The sequence below is a fragment of the Rana temporaria genome, chromosome 1 (assembly GCF_905171775.1).
Source record: "Rana temporaria chromosome 1, aRanTem1.1, whole genome shotgun sequence".
Classification (NCBI taxonomy): Eukaryota; Metazoa; Chordata; class Amphibia; order Anura; family Ranidae; genus Rana; species Rana temporaria.
In genome coordinates, this window is record NC_053489.1 from 514,279,905 (window position 1) to 514,296,960 (window position 17,056).

Below are 17,056 nucleotides of genomic sequence, written 5' to 3' on the forward strand. Positions count from 1 at the left end.
ATTGCTGTGATTCTACAACGCTCATATTCCAGCGTTGTCTGGTAAGAGTTTCCCCCTGCCTATCTCACGAGTGGTGGTGTTGGTAACAGTAGGATAGGACTGGCTTTGATCTGCAGGAACTACTTTCTTTGCTTTAATCACGGACTATCTTTGGGATTTTTTGCTAGGGGGGTTCAAAGTGATTTCTCAAATAAAATACAGAGGTACAAAGACATGGATAGATGAGGGAGTTTGCTTTGAATATTAACCCCTTCCATACAGGGCATTTTCACCCCCTTTCTGCCCAGTCGCACTTTGAAGGACAATTGCGCGGTCGTGATTGACCTGATTGTTACCAGGGTCAACAGAATTAGCGTCCGCATTGAAAGATTTCACCTCTTTTCCTGCTCTGGTGACAACCCAAACATTTTTGATTTTCTTTCACTGTTAGTCACTCTAGGTGACAAAGGGATACAGACAAGAATAAATACCTGACAGGGGTTCTAATTTCTCTACATCTAAAACTGAAAAAGGTTTTGCCTTTAGTTGTACTTTAATTTAGGCATATCTGGTTGCCACACCAATCAGGTGTTAAAGCCAAACTCCAGAAATTCAGCTACTTTCTAAAATGCAGGCTTATATGGGTAAAGTCCAATGAGGTGCATATTACCTCTTGGATTTTTCTTTAAAGCGGGGGTTCACCCTAAAAAAAATTATAACATTGCATGGAGCCGACCTATGAGACCGACAGTATGCTGTTGTTTTTTTTTTTTTCTTGCGTACATACCATTTTAGGGCTATTTTCACCCCCGGCTTTCCCACGGGAGTGGGCGTTCCTAATCACAGGCTCCAATTGACGTGCTTCCGACCGGCGCATACTGCGCATCACAAGTTGCCGAAAGAAGCCAAGCGTCGGTGCGCAGGCGCCGTATAGAGTCGCACCGACGTTTGGCTTCTTTCGGCAACTCGTGACGCGCAGTATGCGCCGGAAAATAGCCCTAAAATGGTATGTACGCAAAAAAAAAAAAAAAAAAACAACAGCATACTGTCGGTCTCATAGGTCGGCTCCATGCAATGTTAGAAATTTTTTATAGGGTGAACCCCCGCTTTAATTCACAACTGACGGTTTTACTGAGAGCCAAGAGTACAGCTATCACTATACTCCCGGCACTCTGTTAGGAAGGACACTGGTTTCTCACAGAGCAGTAGCTCAGCCCATTCCTCCCCTTCCCTGTTTATTCACAGAAGGCTTTGTATTCTCGAATGGGTTCACTTAATACAAAGCTCTCTGTGACTGGACAAAAGAAGGAGAGGGGCGGGTACAGTAGCTGCATGAGACTCTGCAGCTAATAGAGAGGAGACCAGTAGATCCAACATTGGAGCATCAAAAGTATAGTGATAGCAATGCTCCCGGTGGTCAGTACAAATGTAAATTGAAGAGATAAGTCCATGAGGTGGCATACACCAGTGGTTCTTAACCTCAGTCCTCAAGTACCCCCAAAGGGCCAGGCTTTCGGAACTGCCCTTAGATAAAATAACTCTTATCAATACCATGTCATTGATATTGATTTAAAGCAGCTGTGCAAAGTAAAGGAAAACCTGAAAACTTAGCCCATTGTGGGTACTTGAGGACTGAGGTTGAGAATCACTGGCATACACCACTTTGGACTTAGCCCATACCAATAGTAATCTAGAGTTCAGCTTTAATAATAAACCCAGTGCTTTTGAGATCTCATTTTCAGTGTCCCTTTCTACCTCAAAAAAAATCTAAAATTAAAAGCTAATCCACTATGAAATTCTTCTTCTCCATATTCTAACATTGATAAGCAAAATTATAAATTGTATATGGCCCCCATCAGGAGTCAGAGGGTTGCATATAACATTAACAATGTCTAAATGGTTGCCTACTTCTGCCATAACTTCTGATCTCTGTCTTAAAACGTGGAGACCTCTGATGAAAAATGTACTAGCATGTTTATGCTCATTAGAGATAAAAGTAAATATGTCCGGATTTGTCTGTGTATAGAGAAATGACATAACTAAACTGTAATATTCAGCAGTAATACATTATATGCTCCAAAGCACAAGAAGCAATTAAGATCAAGTGATTCATTGTTACCTTCAGGGAAAATCAACCTTTTAAAGCATTTGAAATGTGGAGCACAGCAAAACCCTACAGAAAGCTGAAAATAAATCTTTTTTTTTTTTTTTAACGTTTTTATGCAAAATAACAAAAAGGAAACATTTACAGTATTCACAACATGATTTTTTATCAGTGATAAAGAAGGCTGGGGATGCAGCATATCAAGTTTTGTTGACTGGCCACAAACTTTACAGCATGCTGCCTGCTAAAGATAATGACAGGCTAATGATAAAGACATTATCACGGCTAATGTTTTAGATATTATTGCAAAACCATCATAAGTTACAAGAGTAAACCGCTATGCAATCTGAGGCTTGCATTATTTCCTATTCACTCTATGCTATATCTGAGCCTACCAGGCCTCAACGGTACTGTGGAGTTACAAAAGTCCCTATAAATTAATGTTCACAGTGTATGTTCTATTACATATTTAGTGAACAGCTTGCATCACATTTGGATATGCAGAAGATAAGAGCTACTATTTAATAACATACCTGAGATTCAGCAATGATGATATACACAATGAATTAAAGTGGATGTAAACTCCCCATACACCCAGTGAAGTGAACAGCCTCAGATGATACACAGGGCTGAACCAAATCTCCCTACATAGGTTTTACATGTATATCTGCTGTCTTCACATTTATATACTGTTTAGAAAGTTCAGATCGTGTTAGGAGATTTTTTATTCCTGTTTAACACAGAGTGTGATGTCTGGGCATACAGCCAAGATGGCTAACACTGCTGATTGGAGGAAAGGCACACCACCCCCTCTCATCATAGAAAGAGACTCTCATGCCCCGTACACACGTGCAGGATTTCCGACGGGAAAAGTCCCCGTTGGAAATCCCGAGGGGAAAGCCTAGAACCTGCTCGGTCAGTCTTTCCCCCTACAAACGGACAGTTTTCCCGACAGGAAAACTGCAATGGAGCTTTGGTCGGGAATCCCGGCCGTGTCTATGCTCCATCGCAGTTTTTCCCATAGGAAAACTGCCAAAAAACGCCGGGCAAAAGTCCGCCGGTTTTCCCGGTGGGAAAAAAAGACAGCTGGTTCTCTTTTTTTGTCCTGCGGTTTTTGGGCAGTTTTCCCATCTGGAAAACCGGCTGTGTGTACGAGGCTTTAGAGGTGTTTTGTAAAAGGGCCTGCTCCCTGCTAATCTATTTCAGCAACCTCCCCTGACAGAAGATTCAGGCTGCTTTTGTCTAAAGCAGTGATGGCGAACCTTGGCACCCGACGTTTTGAACTTTCCCATGATGCTCTTGCACTCTGCAATGTAGTGGAGCATCATGGGAAATGTAGTTCCAAAATATCTGGGGTGCCAAGGTTCGCCATCACTGGTCTAAAGTGTCAGAGAAATCTGGTTTACATCCACTTTAACCAACAAACAACAATTAATTATATGTCTTACTGTATATTACTATGGTACACTGATGTGAATATTTGCTTTGGCTTCTTGCATACAGGACAATACAACTACTAACTAGTTCTAATTGAAATTGAATTTCTGGTTGACAAGACATTGTTGTAAGTCTCCATGTCCTCAATACACAAAGTTCCCTGAACTTTACAGATGAATGACTGTCAATGTATGCCATACATCAAAAAATAATTCCAGTCAATAGGGTAGACTTTCAGGAAGTGTAAAACAAGTCTGTCTCAAGCACACCAAACAACCACACCAAGTAAGAAAGCAACAAAACCAAAGCAGATCTTGACTTGGTGGGATTGAAATTACATCAATAGAAACTACAATCAATTTTCCTCACCCCTCCACAACTAGCAGACGTCTTGTTAGTCCTCCTATATATTATCACAAACACCAGCCATGCTATAGACTACCATGGAGAAAGTCAATGTTCCAAAAATGCATACAGATGAAATGATAAAAAAAAAAAAAAAAAAACATAATTTGAACTCAATAGTAGTCTTAGTGGAAGAAGTATTTGTGAAATATATTTTTTAGTTTCAGAAATGTAGATGACCCTGTTAAGTTGTTTCTGGTATACTGCCAAGTTTGTCTAAACAATGAACATAAAATGCATGCAAACATTTGTTGGTGTTGGATACAGTGGGTTGGCACTTTTCGTATTTTTTTCCCCCCTATTGTGTACCTGCTCGATAAATTCACCTTCTTGGGATTGGCCCTAGGGAAATACAAAGTTTTGGAGTTGTCTCCAGGGCAAAGGGCAAAGACAAATACACTATATTGTCAAAATAATTGAGACACCTGCCGTTACACGCACATGAACTTTATTGGCATCCCAGTCTTAGTCTGTAGGGTTCAATATTAAGTTGGAACACCTTCTGCAGCTATAACAGCTTCAACTCTTCTGGGAAGGCTGTCTACAAGGTTAAGGAGTGTGTCTAGGAGAATGTTTGACCATTCTTCCAGAAGTGAATTTGTGAGGTCAGGCACAGATGTTGGATTAGAAGGCCTGGCTTGCAGTCTCCGCACTAATTTATCCCAAAGGTGTTCTATTGGGTTGAGGTCAGGACTCTATGCAGGTCAGTAAAGTTTCTCCACCCCAAACTCGCTCATCCAGGTCTTTCTGGACGTTGCTTTTTGCACTGGTCCAAATCATTTAGTGGAGGGGGGATTTGGTGTGGGGTTGTTTTTCAGAGGTTGGGCTTGGCCAGTGAAGGGAACTCTTATAACGTCAGCAAATAGACCACTACCCTGGACAGGATATCATGCGATTAAATTCAGAATAACCACCAACACCATCTCAAAAAACCTGCAAACCAGGAAAGGACATATTGGACCAGATCCCTGAAGAAACCACACTCGGAACTCTTCAAAACTACATTATTAAATAAAATGGCAGAATTAAAGCAAACTCAATCAGCAGCAGAAACCCTCAACTCTATTAATAAAGTTTTACTGCAGACAGCAGATATAATCGCCCCGAAACGCAGAACGCTTATCCCTAAAAATAACTCCAGCTGGTTCAATGACACTCTTATGTCATTGAAGCAAGAACGCAGGAGAGCGGAAAGCGCCTGGAGAAGAAACTCTACAGAGGAAAACCACACAAATTATAAATGAATTACTAAAAAATATCACAAGGAAATCTTCAAAGCAAAAAAAGAGCATTTTTCGAATATACTCGCAAAAGCCGGGAATCATCCGCAAGAGCTCTTCAACATAATCGCTCAGAATATGAACCCAGCCTGCCTAGAGGCTCCAAAAAATGAAACACAAGAGTTTTGCAATGAATTATCGTGTTTTATCATTAATAAGATCGAAAAAAATTGTGAAACAATTCAGCAAAATAAAAACCCCAACCTCACCCCCACCAATCAAAAAGAAAATACAAACGCTTTTAAATCAATAACATTTTCACTAGAGCCAATTTCCATCGATACCACAAAAAATATCATCGGAAGTCTCCGAGATAGTACATCTCCCAGTGACATCATTCCCACAAAACTAGTGAAAGAATGTGCCGATATCTTGGCACCGGCGATCACTCACCTTATAAACCAATCGTTTAAAGAGGGCTTTGTGCCGACCTCCTTAAAACAAGGCATAATTAAACCCCTTCTAAAAAAAAATAACCTTGACCCAAACAATCAGCGTTTCATAACCTCCCTCAATATGGTGGGCCGCAGTATAATTCCATTGCGCACCGGGGATACTGATACTGCATTACTCCCACAGGAGAACCTTACCCATGTGAATGTCTTGTTGCAGTGATATGGCTTGTTGTACTGTTAATGCTGTGGACCAGTTTCCCTGATATAAATAATAAAAAAAAAATTACTACAAATCCCCAAAGCCTGCTACAAGATCAAAGGAGAACGTTGATTTGCAGTTGAAGGACCTCGACTGTGGAATGCATTACCAACTAACATCCGAATGGAAATTGATCACCTGGCCTTCAGGAAAAAACTTAAGACCCGCCTATTCTGAGGGAGAAATAGAAGGGATACCAAGCGCCTTGAGGCGATTCAGTTCGCAATTGTTGCGCTATACAAGTTGATCACTCAACTCACTCACTCAGCATACTAAGACATTTTGGACAATTTCATACTCCCAACTTTGTGGGAATAGTTTGGGGATGGCCCTTCCAGTTCCAACACGACTGGGCACCAGTGCGCAAAGCAAGGTCCTGACCTCAACCCAATAGAACACCTTTGGGATGAATTAGAGTGGAGACTGGGAGCCAGGCCTTCTCGTCCAAAATCAGTGCCTGACCTCACAAATGCGCTTCTGGAAGAATGGTCAAACATTTCCAAAGACACTCTCCTAAATCTTGTGGACAGCCTTCCCAAATAAGTTGAAGCTTTTATATCTGCAAAGGGTGGGCCTACCTAATATTGAACCCTACGGACTAAGACTGGGATAGCATTAAAGTTCATGTGCATATAAAGGCAGACAGGCATTCCAGTATCGTGTATCTAAGATGGGAAATGCTTTTACTCTCTTATTTCCAGTTGCTTCTCCAATAAAAGAAGTGTCATGAAAACTCCCCAGAGGAACACGGATGGCAAGAAAAAACTTAATAGGTAACATAAACCTTTCCTACACTATCAAAAAGGGTTAAAAGGGTCTTGTGCCATGTGGGATATTTTATACTGTGCACAAACACAGACCACTACCTCCTCATATCCCAAGGCACCAGGTCAGTTACTTCTAAACCAGCATTTATGATGAAACAGCTTTTTCCTTATGTTTATCTTTGGACAATATTGTGTTTGCCTGCTCAATAACTCCACATGCCCCCTAGCCTGGTTACAAAATTACAATATGAGCATCTAAAAATACTGTATACTTCAAAGTTGTGAGTCTCAATTCGTTGACGTGTTAAATACTGCATCCAGCAAATAAATGAGAAATGAGAACTTGGTTCTCCTATATTAAAATAAATGAGCATGACCACAAGAATTTCAGCTTTGCTTTGCACATCTAATTGGGATCAATTAAAAGTTGGCTGAGCAAGCACTTTAATTCAGTTCTTGCCAAGAGAAAGAGTGTTGCCTTGGGAATGAAATGCTCTGCAATACATTTTAATGCTATGTGCCATGACAGTAAGCTGTGGAAGGATTTGGAGAGTCTGCCTTATGGTAAATGATTGCAAGGCAATTAGGAATGAAAACATCCTGGTAGCTAATCATTTCAGCTGCCTTGAATAACATGACACTGTTCACTTGCTTTTTTTTACCTTCTGGTGTCTTCTATTAAATAGAGGGTTAGCAGTTGCTTTGGGATATGGAAAGACATGATGCTCTCTGACATCTGCTCCCGAACACAGATCCACTTGTTGTCAGATGCAGGAAATCGATAGAACTTGTAGATTGGGTTCTTTAACACTGGTGGGTGAAACATAGAAAAAGTTTAGCATTTCTTTAGAGAATAACAGTGTTAAACTTAAGATTGTTAGAAACTATGGAGGACATTTTTTAACCAAATTAGCGACATCCAATCAGTACCCTCAGCAAAGTATCTGTGACAGGTTTGCAAACCTATGCATCTGTACCCGGGGAAGCCAAGTGTAACAGTTGGCAAAGTTCAAAGACAGAATTCCACTCTAAGCACATGCAAACTTAAGAAGTGGTCAGGGTCATGTTTCATTCAGTCACACATACAACTTTACAGCAGCCAAAATGGGAATTTATGATTTAGACTATAAGTTTGTAATAAATCTCTCTCTGGAATAGGTTTGCCACATCATCCCTTTGAAACCAAACACATATTAATATGGCTGATTAAGTTGTTAATTAAACTCACTTGGCACCTTAGCTGCATTAAATTGGCCTCAGAACCTACATAATTCATATGTGTTCAGGTTTAAAGGGGTGAGGTGGCAACCCTACCCAGGACTAATCTCCCTGATCCTGTGTATAATTGTTTTACCTTGTGACAGCATTGAGTAATAGACAAGCATGAACATTTTTGTTGCATTACAAAAAAATGTATCCAATGGGCACAATATTTCACACATTAATTTAACATGGGAAGCAATGCAAAATTAAGTCCTTTGTAACCACAAATATAGGATTAAAGGGGTTGTAACGGTTTGTTTTTTATTTTATAAATAGGTTCCTTTAAGCTAATGCATTATTGGTTCACTTACCTGTTCTTTCTAAATACTTTTTTCTTTGTCTGAATTTCTCACTTCCTGTTCCTCCTCAGTAAGCTTTGCCCCATCCTCCAATGGGGGAAAGGGATGTAGGGATGTAGTCCCAAGGGAGGGGGCGAGCACGCTGACTAACTCCCAGCCAGAATGGCTCCGATGATGGGGGAAAGCTTACTGAGGAGGAACAGGAAGTAAGAAATTCAGACAAAGAAAAAAAACATTTAGAAGGGAAATCAAAGGAAAGGGTAAGATAAATTGAAAGAAAAGGTAAGTGAAGGTAAGTGAACCAACAATGCACTAGCTTAAAGGAACCTATTTAGAAAATAAAAAACTAACCTTTACAATCCCTTAAAATAATGGATAAGACCTCATTCACACAGACATACTTATGCATACACCTGTGCTAGGGCCATGCTTGCACACACAGCTGATGCTCCCAATTGACATCTGTGTTGAGGTCCACCCGCAAGCACCCACACCCATATGGCTATCATATTGGGAGCACTGACCGTGTGTGTGCAACTACTATATCCCAACTGACATGAATGATGTTCTACAATGGATGCACAGAATACCTGTGCATCCCTGTGCGGGCAAGCACGGCCCTTGCACAGACAGGCACAGGCTTAAGCACGTTGATGTGGACAAGGCCTACATGCTATTATTTTGAAGAAAACACTTCTACTTAGAGTAAAATAGTTTGTGAGCAGCTGGCATCCCTGTCAGCAGCTGGGATGATTTAAAACAGCTCAGGATAATCAGCTATTTTGAGACTAAAAAAATAGAAAAATAAAAACTGATAGTGTTGTCCTTTTCTTGAAAACACTAGTTTCCCGCATCTCATGCTGATAGTTTAACCTAAATATTTTCTAAATAACTGGTCAAGACATGTATGCAAATTAGCAATTCTGACTTTAGGTCAGAAAAGCCAGATAGCTAGTTTTTTTCCAAAGAACATTTGTATTTTCTTCTGATGAAGGGTTTCTTTAACCACTTAAGGACCGCCCAAAGCCGATATACGTTGGCAGAATGGCACGGCTGGGCACAGGCACGTAAATGTACGTTGCCTTTAAGAGCCCAGCAGTGGGTCGCGGACCCGAACCCCGCCGGCGTCCCGCGATCGGTCACAGGAGCTGAAGAACGGGGAGAGGTGTGTGTAAACACACCTTCCCCGTTCTTCACAGTGGCAGTGTCATTGATCGTCTGTTCCCTGATATAGAGAAAGGCGATCACTGACGTCACACGTCCAGCCCCGCCCCCTACAGTTAGAAACACATATGAGGTCACACTTAACCCCTACAGCGCCCCCTAGTGGTTAACTTCTAAACTGCAATTGTCATTTTCACATTAATCAATGCATTTTTATAGCACTTTTTGCTGTGAAAGTGACAATGGTTCCAAAAATGTGGCAAAATTGACCGATGTGTCCGCCATAATGTCGTAGTCACGAAAAAAACAATCATTAATAAAAATGGCATAAAACTATCCCCTATTTTGTAAACGCTATGAATTATCGTTAAACACTTATTGCGATATTTTTTTTACCAAAAATAGGTAGAAGAATACATACCGGCCTAAACTGAGGGAAAAAAATGTTATATCTTTTTTGGGGATAGTTATTATAGCAAAAAGTAAAAAATATTGAATGTTTTTCAAAACTGTCGCTCTATTTTTGTTTATAGTGCAAAAAATAAAAACCACAGAGGTGATCAAATACCACCAAAATAAAGCTCTATTTGTGGGAAAAAAAAGAACGCCAATTTTGTTTGGGAGCCACGTTGCACGACTGCGCAATTGTCAGATAAAGCAATGCAGTGCCGAATCGCAAAAAGGGGCAAGGTCCTTAACCTGCATATTGGTCCGGGTCTTAAGTGGTTAAAAAGGCTTTCAACACACTGAGAGCTGCCCAGAGCCAGAGAAGGACTGTCTGTGTAATCTTACTAAAGCACTGCAATCAATCATCATGGTTGGAAAAGTTGATCAGTGGATACCCAAGTGGTTAAATGCTGATTGGTGGATGCCCAAATGGAGAACCCTACTACTCTTACTAAGGACTTTTCCACTTTCTTTCTGGAAATGAAAAATCCTATAAACCCAACATAACCTCATGAATGTTCATCTTCTCGATTTAAAGTCCTAAAATGTAATAATCCTTAGTTTCACCCCTAATCCCAACCAAGAAAAACTCAGATTTCAACAAAAAGCTAAATTGTCCTGTATTTCTTAACAACTTGTCCACTTCCTTCCTGCGCCTGATCAACTGCTTACATTTAGAGAGGCAGCATCATAGACATATATCATACTAGTCACTAATAGAACAAAACAAACCAAATGCATACATAATTACACTACATCACCCATGGGGCAAAACATCATTATAAGCTTCCATGCACATTCTAGTGACCAAAACAGATTGATTCAATTAGAAACAACAGCACGGCTGATTCATTTAGATAGAAAGCAAGTATATCTGACTTCTGAATAAGGAAGCAGCTTGATCTCTTCAAAGTGTCTGCCACATCAATGACCACACTTAAGCCCTATACACACGATCGGAATTTCCGATGGGATAAAATCCGATGGACACACTGTGAGACCAAATTCTGACCGTCCAAAACGCGGTGATGTAAAACACTACGACGAGCCGAGAAAATAAAGTTCAATGCTTCCGAGCATGCGTCGACTTGATTCCGAGCATGCATGTTTTTTCTCCGGAGTTCCACACAGACGATCGGAATTTCCGATAGGATTTTTTACCATCGGAAAAAAAATAAAACATGTTCTATTTCTAAACTCCGATGGAAAAAAGTCCGATTGGGCCCACACACGCTTGCAATAGCCGATGAAAAAATTCCGTCTGACTTTTTTCATCGGAAATTCCGATCGTGTGTACAAGGCATTAGACATTTAGCGCTCTTTATGGTTAAAAGCAAAACTATGCACCCCAAAGCTACACACAGGGCCTATAATGACTTATGGGTTTATACTTAGGGTAGCAGGTTAAGAGGAGGCAACACCAAACTACAGCAATTCATAAACAGCAACAGAAACAGAGACGAAGGATGAGGAGGTGCAGGCACTACACAAAGGAAAGATGATCCTGTTTCAGTATTTTGCTTGACAATATGTTGTCTAATAGTAATGAGTCTGCTTTCATTTAAAATGAATGAGCTCATCCACTTACACATCATATTTGGATGCAAGGAGGATTAGAGACTTTAGAAAAGAGAAACATTATTAATGTGGGACTAAAACAACATAAACACCAAATGAGGCCATGCCTCCAGGTGAAAGATGTGCAAATAGATAGTCAGACTGTGGGGCAGATCCACAGAGCGAGTACGCCGGCGTATCTACTGATACCCCGGCGTACTTTCAAATTACCCCATTAACCCATTACCATCTGGGTTAGATCCGACAGGCGTACGGCTTTGTACGCCTTCGGATCGTAGATGCAATACTTCGGCGTCCGCTGGGTGGAGTTTGCGTCATTTTCCGCGTCGGGTATGCAAATTAGCTATTTCCGACGATCCACGAACGTACTCTTTTACGTCGTCTCTAGTCGGCTTTTTCCGGCGTATAGTTAAAGCTGGTGTTTTGCGGCGTATAGTTAGATTTGCCATGTTAAGTATGACCGTCGTTCCCGCATTTAATTTGATTTTTTTTTTTTTTTTTTTGCTTAAGTCGTCCGTGAATCGGGATGGACGGAATTCACGTCTATGTTAAAAAAAATTACGTCCTAGCGACGTCATTTAGCGCAATGCACGGCGGGAAATTTTGGGATGGCGCATGCGCAGTTCATTTGGCGCGGGGATGCGCTTCATTTAAATGAAACACGCCCCCTAATCGCTGATTTGCATTCCGCCGCCAGAGATACACTACGCCGCCGTAACGTACGGCGCAAATTCTTCCAGGATTCGATTTAAAGCCAGGTAAAATACGGCGGCGTAGCGTATCTCGGATACGATGCGCCGGGGCAGATCTTTGTGGATCTGCCCCTGTGTTTGCACATACAACTACGCTTTTAAATCCATGAATACCCTAGCAAATGTTATCTGGCTTTACAAGCTTGCTACATAAAAGAGTTTATGAATAACAAATAGGCTATCCACTTTGCAAAGAATACCCAATTGCATGCAATGAGCATTAAAAAACTGTATTTTTTGCTTACACACGATTGAATCATGATAGCCAGCAAAGCTTCACCTCATGCATTAAGCTAGGGGCAAATTCTCTTGCAAAGTACAAATCCTCTTGCAAATTGAAAAGCCTATTTGTCTATAGTAAATCCATTCCCATATCATGTTTTAGTCAATGAGAATCAGAGAACCCTTGCAAGTCATTGCTATGCTGCATTCTGCCAAGTCGTATCAACATTTATTAAGGGATATGTGTTTATGCAGCAACTAACAATATATACTGTAACATTCTAAAATACCTATAGCCCTCTGCTTCCTGCCCTAACAATATACCCTACATCTGTCCAATCGTTCCTCACATGCATAAACCTGATTTATTTACTTCATCGCAGCGTAATGAAGGAAGCGATAAAACTGACTTGCTATAATTTTGCTGTATTTATAACATGGGATATAATAAATGCCATGATTACGGTGTGTTTATACCAGATATGTGGGCTCAACGACCTTCACATAAAACCCTTTATTTAAGTAACCATTAAAAAACTTCCATGAAGTACTACATGAACTTCTTTATTCCTCATAAAACACCTGAGTTATGGCATCTGCATTCACGGTTAAAGTGTTTAGAGTGAAGAGCCCCAGGAAAAATAGTAGCAAGTCATTTCTATTTTTAAACATAAAACATGAACTGCATATTTAATGACTGCATAGACAGGTTAAAAAAAAAAAAAAAAAACAGTTAAAGCTGGCAAGCCAAATGACTAATGCTATGACATTTTCTGCTACCTGTGAAGAAGTTAAGGTAATTCATTACTGGAAATGTCGGTCTACCACTTTCACAAATGCATAGTCAAGATTTACGGGTCGATTTCCAGTGACTTATATAACACCTTGTACAATACAATATATACACATTTAACATTGGTAAGCAGTGTTTTGCCCAACAAAATTGAACTTCATCACCTATGCCAGCATAGGAGTTTGCAATTCTTCCTATAATCATAGACACACATGGGGACAAACTGTTGGTGAAAGTCAAAACACAGTTATGTGTTGAAGAAAAAAAAAAAAAAACCTACCCGGGGGTCCTATAACAAAAACTATGCAAACATAGAAAGAACACAGAAACTGGACAGTCACTGGTAGAACTCCAACAAGGCCCTGGTGATAACCAGCTAGCCATCATGCTGTCCCAGTAACTAAATGTATTTCAACAATATAGATAATTTAACAGTTATGTTTCTATTATAACAATAAATCAGATCTATGAAGGAATGGGTTTGCTAAAAAAAAATTTTTTTTGTATTTACAACTTAAACACGTTTGACAATTTAAACAAATTCTAATTGTCAAATCTGATAAAAGCAGCATACAGTAATTAGTGACCAAGCCACTTTTTACAGTGATATGAGTGAAATTGATCTAGGAGGTACAAGCGATCTTTGTACTTTCTAGATCAATTTCTCTTGCATTTAAGGGCTCATTCACTTGGTTACTCCGCCCCTGAGCAGCATTCAGAAACATTTGTATTTTTCATTGCTGAGCTACCCATGGAAAGTGTAGGGGAGTGTATGGGCTGTGCAGACTTACCAGTGGGGCTGTCTTTAACAAGGGGCAAATGAGGCAGCAACCCAGGCCCAGTCATTGTGGGGCCCAAAGCATCTACCCCTTGAGCCTGCAAATAGTTTTCCCAGTGCACCCGGGCAGCCAATACTCTTTGCCCCCCCCCCCCCCCCAAACTCATCTGCCAGCTCCCTTTGCTAGTTTACTGTGCATGCAGCCGGCTGTGCTGTGACAGGAAGAGGCGAGCTATGAGTTGTCTGTGTAACTCCCCTCTTGCCTACCAGAGTTGGCACAGGCAACCCACAGTGAGCGGACACCTGATCGGAAAAATCACTGCTGTTGTGTCGCTGGGTCTGGTGATAGAACCTTGTACCCGCTATTTGTTACTACTGCTATAGACTGAGATATTAGGAACTACCTACTATTGAGGGGGGGAGATGTTTGCCCAGGGTCCAATCAATATTAAAGGTGGCCCTGCTTACCAGCACAGCCACATTATTACAGAGCCAGTGCGCACAGGTCGGTACACCTGTCCCTACATGCCTGTCCAGCTTGGCTGTATGGGTCCATACAGACGACGTGCTCCCATTCAGTTTCTATGGATTGCCCGAACACAGCTCAGCAGTGAGCAGTCGTTTGAATGAGACCTAAATGTACGTGTTTAGACGAGTTCCAATTATCTATTCTGCCCCTAGACAGATTTAGAAATTATTTTAATGTAGTTAAACGTAATGCAAGTAATTGCACAGTGTTCATTTTACCATTTAAAATCATTGCATTCATTTATATGCATTTAGAAATGTATTTTAAATGCATTAAAATGCAAATAATCACATGCCCGTGTGAATGAAGCCTAATGTTAAAGCCTCACAATTCATAACTGCTTGAATTAAATAAGGGAAAATTTAAAAATAATGTTAAAAAGAATGTTGGTGAAAAACCACAGTATATTTCCTCCTGAAAAAACCTGATGCATTATGCTAAGGCTTAGGCCCCGTACACACGACCGAACATGTCTGCTGAAACTGGTCCGCGGACCAGTTTCAGCAGACATGTTCGGTCGTGTGTACGGCCGAGCGGACAGGTTTCCAGCGTACATTTGTCCGCCAGACCGTTTTCGAGCGGACAAATGTTTCTAAACATGTTTAGAAACATGCCCGCTGGAATCCTGTCCGTCGGACATGTTCGGTCGTCTGTACAGACTTACCGTACATGTCCGAGCAGCCGCCATCCGACTTCGACGCATGCGTGGAAGCATTGAACTTCCAGGGCCGCGCACGTCACCGTGGCGACGGCGCGGCCTCGTCACCGCGTATCGTGTACGCGCGGATTTCTGTATGATGGTGTGTACAGCCATCATACAGAAATCTCCGGGCGGGCATGTCCGCTGAAAACGGCGGACCGTTTTCATCGGACATGTTTGCCCGTGTGTACAAGGCCTAAGTGGTCATTTCCACATGTACCGTCCTATGTTTTTTTTTGTTATATATGGTGAAAATCATAGCAACAAAGTTTGAAAAAGCACAAGGTTTTATAAATGCACAATATTAAAATGGACCTGAACACTAGAAGTGGGGCCTTCCTATGTTTTAGGGAACATTTGGAAATGTTAGAGTATATGCAATATATATTTTTTTATAAAGCTTTTTATTTAATTTCCTTAACAGACAAGCAGACAAAACAAAGCACAACACGGCAAAACATCATACACATGGAACCTAAAATATATGTATGTCAAAATCCAATCACCTTGCATAGCAATTATCAATTCAAAATAAGAATTCAAAATAACAAACCAACTTGAAGGGATATAATAATTAACAAAGGGGTATTTTATCTGGGCATAAATCTAGGCCTTCCCATTTGTCCACTCAAATGTCAAACCTTACTCCATATAAAAAACAAAAAAAAGGGAGAGGAGAAAGCAAACATTAATCCCTTCTATCACTAATGGCCCCAAGCATCCCTTTTAAACACCCATATTATGATTTATAACCCCCATCAGCGTTGGATGCCCTGTACAGTTTGTTCAGCCACTTTGCCCAGACTTTATCGTATTTACTAGGGCAACCCCTATTAATATAGATGTCTGTACAATGGGAGATTATTATTTATCAATTGTTTCCAGTATAAAAGTGTAGGAGAGCAAGGTTTCTTCCAATGGAGAGCAATGGCTTTTCTTGCGTAGAAAAATGTTGTATTACATAGTTACATAGTTACATAGTTAGTCAGGTTGAAAAAAGACACAAGTCCATCCAGTTCAACCACAAAAAACAAAAAATAAAAAAACACAGTAAAATCCCATACACCCAACTCCACACCCACAGCCGATCCAGAGGAAGGCAAAAAACCCCAGCGGAGCATGATCCAATCTGCTACAGCAGGGGAAAAAATTCCTTCCTGATCCCCCGAGAGGCAATCGGATTTACCCTGGATCAACTATACCTACAAATCTTAGTACTCAGTTATATTCTGTACATTTAGGAAAGAATCCAGACCTTTCTTAAAGCAATCTACTGAGCTGGCCAGAACCACCTCTGGAGGGAGTCTGTTCCACATTTTCACAGCTCTTACTGTGAAAAAACCTTTCCGTATTTGGAGGTGAAATCTCTTTTCCTCTAGACGTAAAGAGTGCCCCCTTGTCCTCAGTGATGACCGTAAAGTGAATAACTCAACACCAAGTTCACTGTATGGACCTCTTATATATTTGTACATGTTGATCATATCCCCCCTTATTCTCCTCTTCTCAAGAGTGAATAAATTTAGTTCCTCTAATCTTTCCTCATAGCTGAGCTCCTCCATGCCTCTTATCAGTTTGGTTGCTCTTCTCTGCACTTTCTCCAATTCTCCTATATCCTTTTTGAGAACTGGTGCCCAAAACTGAACTGCATATTCCAGATGAGGTCTTACTAATGATTTGTACAGGGGCAAAATTATATCTCTGTCTCTGGAGTCCATACCTCTCTTAATACAAGAAAGGACTTTGCTCGCTTTGGAAACCGCAGCTTGGCATTGCATGCCATTATTGAGCTTATGATCAACTAAAACCCCGAGATCCTTCTCCACTACAGACCCCCCCAGTTGTACTCCCCCTAGTATGTATGATGCATGCATATTCTTAGCCCCCAAGTGCATAACTTTACATTTA

General features: G+C 40.8%; 1 protein-coding gene across 7 annotated transcripts in view; it reads right to left on the bottom strand.

The window, feature by feature from the left end:
- INPP4B (inositol polyphosphate-4-phosphatase type II B) overlaps positions 1–17,056 on the bottom strand; it is an 877,589-nt gene that overhangs the window by 298,862 nt on the left and 561,671 nt on the right. For all 7 annotated transcript variants that reach the window (XM_040331418.1, XM_040331408.1, XM_040331402.1 and 4 more), the window contains one exon: positions 7,289–7,436. In XM_040331418.1, the coding sequence (XP_040187352.1) occupies positions 7,289–7,436 (148 nt within the window). The remainder of the gene's footprint in view (positions 1–7,288; positions 7,437–17,056) is intronic.